General features: G+C 36.8%; 1 protein-coding gene across 14 annotated transcripts; it reads right to left on the reverse strand.

Moving 5' to 3' along the window:
* Positions 1–660: 660 nt before the first annotated feature.
* On the reverse strand, positions 661–6,352 carry LOC148878455 (zinc finger CCCH domain-containing protein 18-like). 14 transcript variants are annotated; one of them, XM_088954837.1, is made up of 10 exons: positions 6,221–6,352; positions 5,892–6,045; positions 5,669–5,743; positions 3,340–4,315; positions 3,085–3,252; positions 2,801–2,980; positions 2,256–2,332; positions 1,828–1,995; positions 1,594–1,720; positions 661–1,169 (listed from the first exon to the last, which is right to left on the reverse strand). In XM_088954837.1, exons 4-10 carry the CDS (start codon positions 4,299–4,301, stop codon positions 1,100–1,102), a joined length of 1,752 nt encoding a protein of 583 aa, XP_088810963.1. In that variant the 5' UTR covers positions 4,302–4,315; positions 5,669–5,743; positions 5,892–6,045; positions 6,221–6,352; the 3' UTR covers positions 661–1,099. The 14 variants fall into 14 exon arrangements, with proteins under 14 accessions (XP_088810963.1, XP_088811010.1, XP_088810945.1 ...); XM_088954884.1 differs by lacking the exon at positions 5,669–5,743 and having other exon boundaries at positions 1,594–1,711; positions 6,221–6,328; XM_088954819.1 differs by lacking the exon at positions 5,669–5,743 and having other exon boundaries at positions 6,221–6,328.
* Positions 6,353–9,425: the final 3,073 nt, after the last annotated feature.

Here is a 9,425-nt window from a genome sequence, read left to right on the forward strand (position 1 = left end):
CTGTTAACAAGCTCAAAAAAAAAAAAACCCATTCAGGGTTAAACCGAAAAGGAAAATAACGAGTCAAATTCAAACTAAAAGGAAAATGAAACCGCGGGAGAAAGAAAAGTAACGTCATAGTCATAGCCATAGGTCTGTCCTTTAGTCGCAATCATCCTCGTCTAAATGAAAATCATTTTTCTTTTTCTGGCAGATTAAAAACATAATAAAATCTTCGGTGCCATTTGTTCCCTCCAGAGTGAATTAATATGTTCATCTACCCAGCAATTATTCTGTGATTTACGATTTAACACCCTTGTTGACTTTGAAGCCCGAAACATCAAAAAGACAAATGATACTGCAGGAGCAGGAAGCGTGATAAATTGGTCTAGCTTCGTGACCCACCAAAAAGCAACTGGATAATTGCTGTCTTAAAGTCATCCAACCTAAATGGACTATGAAAGAAAGGTGGGGGTGTAGCTGGGATCCATATCCTCAATCCAATTCATCTTCACAAATTAACGATGTGGAACTCGAATCTTGCTAAATCGAATAACATCTGCTGCATGCACAAAAGTTATGTGGTATAAAGCTTGGTGAAACAGTATTGATCCAAGGCGACCGAGGCAATCTGTTGCTTGGTGAAAATGCAATTAAAAAAACTCAACTTGGAATTGCTTGTGGTATAAAGCTGCTGCTACTATTTGTTTAAAGTAAAATTATTTCCATCTGTTTCTCACTATTGCAGAGATTCTACACCTTTTTTTCTCTGAACCCTGCATATGTTTGTAGTTTATCTCTTCCACTAACGCAGACTATATTTTACATTCTCTTCTAAGATCCATATCTCTTGCTTGCTTTCTGTGATTAAATAAAAAAGTGTAGAAACTTGTTACATGTAGCTTTCTGTATCAATCTTTCTTTGGAACCTCCACCCCAAGTAACAGGGAGAAGAAGATTTCAATGTTCCATCTTCAGTTTGGTGTGAACTCGCGGGGAGCTTGATCTATCCTTCGAACGAGTTGGGAAAAAAAAGGGAAAAAGAGCTGCTGTATCAAATTGAACCAATAGACTATGGAGTCCAGTACTCTACCTCTATAATTCTGATCTGTTTCTGAATCTATATGACTGTTGAAATGCTGCTTGCTATTGGAGATGCAAATGGACTCTCCGGGAGATTAATCCCTTGGCTGTTAAAAAATAAATGAATCCAAGAAGAAGATACCGCAACTATCAGAAAAGCATCCAAATTGATTATGAATAGAAAATCTGGTTATTTATAATCTTGTTCTACACAACAAACAAGCAAGAAATTGTGCTTGGGAACATCAATACGCTTGACATATATAGAAGCATAAAATTAATAATTATATTCTATATTTTCTAGTTTCTACCATTGTTTCTAGAGCCCAAGGCATTAGGTTTATCTTTACAATGTAGTTTTTATTTCCAACTGAAAACCTTCCCATCTTTTCTGAAAAAAAAAAAAAAAAAGAAAATCTAAACTAAATCCAGGCAGATTAGGTTGCCATACAGCAAATAACCATTCTCCATTAATTCCTAAAGTTCTCTACAACATTTAGAAATTTCTTTGAGGGGAGGGAGCTTCATTACCTCTCTTGGTCACTACAATTGATGCTTGCGTGTCTTGTTTTGTCATCGCTTGTTGAACCATTGTTCAGAACATCCAGCAGATAATTGAAACGGTCTGTAGATGCAAACTCATTGTGATCTGCACGAACTTTAGTGTAGAAGAAGAAAGAAAAATCAGGAAGAGAAATAATATGAGAAAAACTCAAAAGCAGCTACAAAAAAATTTAATTATTTTCTACAGGAACAAAGATGGACCTTCTGAGAGTTTCAAGTCATCCATGAAACCAAAATAAGGCTGGTGGGACAATGCTTTAGGCACTAACTGCAATTCAGACAGTCTCCCTCTCTCAAGTTCAAGAGCCTGTTCATGCTCATCAATCATCTGCTTTCTGAGCATTCTGGAGTTATCGCAGAGTCTGGGCACTGGGAAAAAGATATATATCAGATATGACTGGCACATGTTCTTCTAGCCAACCCCAAATAGTTAGCATTAAGACTTTCTGAGTTGAGTTGGAAGATAGATGTGTCCACAATAGAATTGGTTTCATAATTTACTAATACTAAGAAAAGAAAACCCAATTGGAATATCCAAAGTATCCAAAATACTAACAACTTTGAGCCCAGGACTTGAATTTCAGCTATACATAGAATATTACCAACAATATAACCATATGTGAACTTACTTGAGTGAAGCTCAGGATCCATTTCCAGGAAGTGAGAAGGACAGTAAATCGGGATTTCAATCTTCTCTGTATACTTCCTGCAATGAAAAGAGAACTCTCAAAATAAGTTTTTAAGTTGTCAAGCCGTGAAAGCATGAAAAGATAATTAATGCTACAAAACACTTGGTCATCCTCATCCAATATAAAATGCTCAAAAATAACTAAGATTTAAGATTCATCCAATGTTTAAATTCAGTCAGACAATTCTGACCACAAATGTTACTTTTTACTCATGTAAAAATCATAATCCAAATCTTCAAATTATGGACTCTATCTGTTTTAAGTTATCAACAGTAAAATTGAAACAACTATAGCAAGTAAAACATGCTCTTTTATATGTGCATTTCCCATGTGCAGAACAACTAGATATTGATGGTTGAGAAATATGCAAACTACCAGGAATCTCAGAAAACATGACCATTATCAGCACCTAAGCCATTTAACAAAAACCAAGGTGAATTTACCTAAAATGGCTAATTCCCATTTAAATAAGCCAGTAACTTTACCTATCAATAATTCTTGACTTTTCCCTATAGGGTTTCACCAGAACACGAGCCCCACAGACAAAATGGGGATTGCCCTTTGCCAAAATCGTCTTCACAGTCTCTGGGTAGACAAAAGTAACAAACCCAAACATCCTTTTCTGTTGGCAAGGAATCCTAACATCTTGAACAGGGCCAAAACTCCTGTGAAGCAAAAGTAACCAACATGAGATGGATCAAAATATTAGATAGTAAAATCCAAAGACTGCAACTTCACATAATAATGGTATTGAGATATATATAATTACTTGAAGTAATTGGAGACGTCTTCCTCAGTAAATGTGCTCTCTGCAGGAAAAGTCAAATAAATCTGCCGAGACCCAGCAACAATGACACCTGGGTCACTCCTCTCACTCCTGTATTCAAGGAATCTAGGAGCATCTTCCGCCAAAACTACCGAGTGCTGTCCATGAGGTCTGTAACTCAATCATAAAAGTCTGACAGTTAAGAGCTTATATCAACTATAGATAGAGAGAGCATCCCATGAAAGACCATAACTACACCTGTCAATGACTCGAATGCTATTCTTCAAACGTGCAAGAAGTTTTGTTAGACTGAAACCGGCCTTCCCATGTCTCTGGCTCTCTGTTAGGTAACCCTCTGCCTGAAGTGTCCTCCCATACTTTTCATAATACAACATGGGCAGAGAGGCTATGGAGACAGGGAGCCCTCGTCTCGACCTCAAAAGCTCAGTCAGCTCCACTTCCAGCTTTTCAAGGGACCCAGGCGAGAAGATATGATCGTCATTTGTGAGTTCATTAGGGTTTGCACTGAAGATCTGGGAGAAATTATCAGCGACATGTTGACCATGGAAGTACCTACAGTTGTTTCCATGCTTACAGAAACCCTTGTTGAAGTAGAGGCAAGCCTTCACTGGGAATTCAGGCAGACTTGGAGATCTCCTACTGGTTCTTGCACTTAGACTGCCCAATGCAGGATCTGGATAGTAGTAATTACTGGAAAAGTCTGAGCCAATGGAGTTAACAGGGTCAAGTTGATCTTCCAAACCCAAGAACTGGGCTTGATTGTGGAGGCGATAGTCATCAGAAAGAGAGTCTGAGTAAGCCGGAGGGATAAAATCCATACTATTTAGAGCTTGCTGATCAGTTGTAACCTGTGGGTCCCAATAGGGAGTTGGGACCCGAAAGGTTGCCGGGGATGAAAAGGGACGGGATGAAGCAGGGGAGAATGGGGTGAACTGTAGGGGTAAATCTGTAACAGGTGCCACATTCATAGAAACAGGTGAAACTGGAGCTGAGGCAACTGGTTTAGGGGATAATCCAAGCTCAGATTTGGCTTTGCTGATCAAGGAGTGTATCAAATTATCAGGACCAAAAGCCAACCTTATCATCTCCCGGTCACCATGATCCTGCAGTAGAAGATAGCCAATAATCTTGGAGACATTCTCAGGTTCTAGTTTCTGAATTCTATTGAAGACAACTCGTGTAGACTCTGAAAAATCCATTTCACATCTATCCCCTGCAACCAAATATAAAACAAAAAAAAAGAAAGAAAGTAGAAGGTAAACAAGAAGGACCAAAGAGGAAATTCAAAACAGACACTTCAAACAAACATTTGAACAGGAAAGAGAAAAGAAGCAAGCATACAAGTCAGTGCTATATTAAAGAGAAACACAAGAGACACCGGGACTATAACTATAACCTCTAAAACGAGAACCCCGAGAAAAAAAGGTTGTAGCTAAATTATGTCAAAAGAAGAAAATCAATTGTTTCAACCTACCACACAAAAAGTTACAGATCTAGTAAAAGAAGCAGCATGTGAATGAATTTGACACTGAGAAACCTAGAAGTAGTATCAATTCAGCTCAGAAGCTTCATAAAGATAAACCCCAGTCCATAAAACCAAAGAAAAATGAAAAAGAAAAACAATTAGAAACCCGAAAAAAGGTGGAGGTAAGTTAAGTAAAACCCATCCTACTTCGGTGCTTCCACCATCTGCATAATTATTCTCAAATTCTGAAATATAAGCCATAAAGAGCATTGGAAATTTCGGTTGAAAGGACCATAACCTTCCTAAAAATACTACCTGGTAACTTATGGCTATTTTAGCCACAAGGGGAAAGATAACTACAAAATGAAAGCTGAAAGATATCCCCCCGAAAAAGCTGGGAGAATCAACAGTTTCAGAACGGTATCAGCGACCAACACAGGCATTTGTTTCTTTCTTTGGAAATAAAAAATTATAAAGAAACGGTTTGAGCAAAACTCTGCTTCAAAAAAGAGTTCTTTCTTCAAAAATTAAAGAGAATAAAATTCGCCCATCGACAGAGAGAGAGAGAGAATAAAATTCCAGAAAACTTTTTCTTTCTTGCACCCGGGGGAGGGGAACCCTTACTAAAAAAGCGAAGAAAGAAAAGAAAAAGAACTAGTCAGAAACCAGTAACACAAATTATAGTTTGGAAGAGCAAACTACAAGATTTGAGAACCAAAAGAATGGAGTTCATAATCAGCTTTGAAGATAAAGAAAGCACTTTTTTCCAAAACGAAACCTAAAGAAACACAACTTGTTATCATACTCTAACTTCGCAACACCTGAATGATTTTGAACGTCATGCTCGTCAGGTTAGAGCATGATTTTAGAAAAGGAAAGAAAATATTCTTCAAGGATAGAAGAAACCCATGTACAAAAACCAACTTTTCAGACAAATTGAAGCAAGTGTTAATCCTAAAGCATATATATATATATATATATATATGTATATATATATATATATATACATATATATATGTATATATATTTTTTTTGCGATACGAGTCAGTAGTATGAAAAAACAAAAAAAGCCATCTTTTGTAGAAGATACGCAAAGCCTACCATAGAAGAAGAAAGAAGAGGCTACTGAAACATGTAGGCACGTTTAAAACTCCTTCATGAAAACATAATCAACTTCTGAACAGTTCAAAAGAAACCCATAAATAGAAGACAGACTGACCAAGAAAAAGAGGCAGAAGAAGAAAAAAAAAAAAAGAAAAGAAAAGAAAGAAACAGATCTTTGTATACATAAAAGCATAGATCTAACATATGAACCAAATCTTACAGCTTGCTCTTTAGATATAATAGACGTCAGAAGAACCAATCCAAAGCCTCAAACTCCATGACACTCCCATTCTCTATCCCCTCCTCTCTCTATTCCTCTCTGTCCCTCATCTTCTCTCGTTGTATTTCTCAATTCTCTCATGCCTTCAAATTTTCTGCAAAAAACGACATCATCTTAAAAAGCAAAATGACAGAAAGGATAGCTTTAAAAGGCGCCTGGCTTGGGTTCAAATCAACAGATAAATATAAACATATAAATACAAAAACAAATTAATTTCGTGGAACTTCGAATTATTAAAAATTGTTTTGAAAAAGAAAAAAAATTTAAACCTCACTGCTGGTGCTAGTGTGCCACAGTCTCTCTTTATGTATTTTCGAATAGTTTTCTTGTTTGTCAAATTACAGGTTGTATTTGTCGTTACAGAAAATTACGGGAATTGAATGGAAATGGTCCTGCATTTCCGAGGAAGATGAGAACAGCTCCCCCTCCCTATTTACATTGACAGTAATGCCCCTCCTTAAATCCTAAAAGTCCATTCAAATATTCTTTTTCTAAAATACAATAAAATATTTATTAATACCTATTCGGTAGGTAAACAGTAATCTCTCTCTTTCTTCCTCTGTCTATATTCTATAGGGATTAGGGACTAGGAGGGGGGAGAAGGTCCAAAGTGTGTTAAAAAACCCTAAAGAGTTAGCACCAAAATTGTCGGCCATGTGCCATGTTTAAACAATAAAGGGCAAATCAGGAGGGACTAGATCTGGTGCTAAGTGTTGCAGAAAGCAACCTGTTTGATTGCATAAGACAAAAGGGGCTCCATTTGATCATTGGGGTGCGTCAACCATTAAGACATAACATGGCCACTTGCAACCTATGGGACCCATCTTTTTTCTCAGTGGGTCCTACTCCTGCTGCTGAGTTGTACGGATTATTCTTTTACTGTATATGCAACACTGGTGACTGGGAATCAAATGTGATCCGCGGGAACACGTGCCGTCCATGCACCCAATCGAGCTTCGATAGGCTCGTCCGATCTGCATCTCTCGGACTAGTCAACGATTCCAGTGGTTAAATAAATATAAGAAAAAATGGAAGCCTCACCATCTGATATGGCTGATGCATCGGATGATGAGATGAGATTGAAGTATCATTTATCGTAGTATGGTAGCCGCTCTATCAAAATATTATTGTTGTTGTCGTTTGCTTTATATTATCCATTTCAGTGCATGGAGTGTGTGTTTCTGTTGCAAACGTGCAATAGTGTGGATATTTTTAATAGCTAATAATAAGAAATAATTGCCCCAAAATATTAAGGATTAGGGCAGTTTTCGAATTGAGGTTGAAAAGGGGTAATTTCGGAAATTAGACACGCTTTCCTTACAATGGAGAATTGGAGGGGGTGACCGGTTCAACCGGCATAAGTCCTGGGGATTACCGTCAACGGATGGCGGAGAGGAGAGATCTATACTCCACGGTCCACCCTCTCTGCAGGAGAAGGCTGCAAAATGATTAAAAGTTTAAAACACCGTCGTTAGATTCGGTGATGGAGATGCCTCTGGAACGTTTCGGATATCCGGCAGAACCGCGCCTTCCACTTTCTGTTCATAAGATCCAACTCCTTAACCCCTAAAAATGAGGTTTGACCTTTTTAATTTTTATAAATAAATAAACTTTTTAACGCCTTAAATATTTAATTTTTTAAAACGAGGGCTGGGAGTAAAGAAAGGATACTAATTATAGATCCCATGCTAAAGAGATTGCATATATCCTGGCCATTGGATTAAATTGACTTTTTCTTTGGATAAAAACTCTAATTATGCAAATCCAATGCGTGTAGACGTTTGATAATTGTGGGTCCTTGTGCATAAGCTGGACGGCCCGGCCCAGATATGAGATCGATTGCGATTAGCTTATGGATAAAAATCACCCGTTAATTTCAGCATTAAAAAAGGAAAAATCGCATATATTAATTTATTCTCTTCTCCTTTATCAGTGTTAGTGTGTCCTACTCCTAACTCCTGACTGGATTTTGCAAAAAAATTCCGGCTCACCACCCGATTCGACCCAAAAAGAATTTTGGTCGAATCAGATTGAATCACGGGTCACCACCGGGTCACATCTTTCACACCACTATTTAGAACTGATATTGATCCAGACTGTTGATCTGTTTGAATCAAGGTTCAAAATATTGATATGCCCGATACGCTGGTAGAGGCATATCGGACGATATCAATATTGTTTTTTATACTTTTTTTTTATTTTTTTCAAAATTGATTCAGGGGGTCGATTGGTCTTCCACCCCCTAAACCTATCAGAACCCCGATACACTTACTGTAGAGACATATCGGAGAGATCCCGAAATAAAACATATCGACTAATACATATCAATTTGAACCATTCAAATTGGACAGTTTGGACACTTAATGGTAAGATATCTTGATTTAATAAAAAATCAGTGAGCTGGGTCAACTCTAACCTGATATTTAGAGGTATGGCCAGCATTTTCTCAACCCAACTTGGAACTTGACCCGACCCAAATGATTCGAGATTGTCTTTATCCAACACATTATCAGATCTAATCCTAACTTTAAATGGCGATGGCGAGGTTCCACTCCCAAAGCAAATAAAACAGATAGAATATATATATATATATATATATATATATATATATATATATATATATATATATATATATATATAAATTAGAAAGATGATGCCAACTTACTTTGTTGGAATAATAAATATTAAAAAATGCGGATGGCTGACATGTTGGTGAAGTGTACCTTATTATTATAAACCTTGTCCCTATCCAATCCAATCTTCATTATATAATTGAATTCTATACAATGCTTCAAGATGAAGAATTTTCTGTCTCTAGTAACAAGCTTAACACGTAAAACAAATATGATGTCGTGTTAACCAATTCTCTGTTTGGTTGAGTGGAAAACTTTTCTTTTCTTTTTTTGGGGTGTGTAAGTTCGGTGCACAAGAAATCTCTCTTGAAATGGATTTTCTAACTTAATCCTCCCTGAAAAATAATTTCCTTTTCAAAATCCTCTCAAAAAACTTTGTTCTCAAATTGGAAAAATCTGACTTTTGTATCCCAACTTCAGACCTTAGACCCATGCTTCCTGATCAATCGTCTCTAATCAGTCATCATTATATTGCTAACTGCTATTATAAGAAATGGGAAACAGTTTTCCATATATTCAATTGAGGCTCTGTTTGGTTTAACGGAAATATTTGAATTATAATATTGTAGTTTTTTTTTTGTAGTTAAAATTTTAATAATTTTGTCATTTACGCAAAAACAAATTAAAGATGGAAAACGAAGCTTTAACATGTAATGGGGCAACCATAATAGAAGTCTTGATATGGTATAGAATAACAGCGGTGGCCAACCCTGAGGTACTGTGCCTATTTGGAAGAGCTGAATTGTAGTTGCTTTTATCTTTTCAATGTGGGTCCAACACAAACAGCCTATAAGCTATGTTGGGTGAAAAATCTGAAGAGTTCAAATGGACCTTTAGTCAT

Source organism: Nelumbo lutea, chromosome 1 (genome assembly GCF_056320005.1).
Source record: "Nelumbo lutea isolate HS-2025 chromosome 1, American lotus-T2T, whole genome shotgun sequence".
Lineage (NCBI taxonomy): Eukaryota > Viridiplantae > Streptophyta > Magnoliopsida > Proteales > Nelumbonaceae > Nelumbo > Nelumbo lutea.

Coding starts and splice junctions, on each gene's coding strand:
- LOC148878455 (XM_088954837.1), bottom strand. CDS start 4,301: ATGGATTTTTCAGAGTCTACACGAGTTGTCTTCAATAGAATTCAGAAA. Junction 3,253..3,339: donor AGCATTCGAGTCATTGACAG/GTGTAGTTATGG, acceptor ATTGAGTTACAG/ACCTCATGGACAGCACTCGG. Junction 1,721..1,827: donor TGACTTGAAACTCTCAGAAG/GTCCATCTTTGT, acceptor TCTACACTAAAG/TTCGTGCAGATCACAATGAG.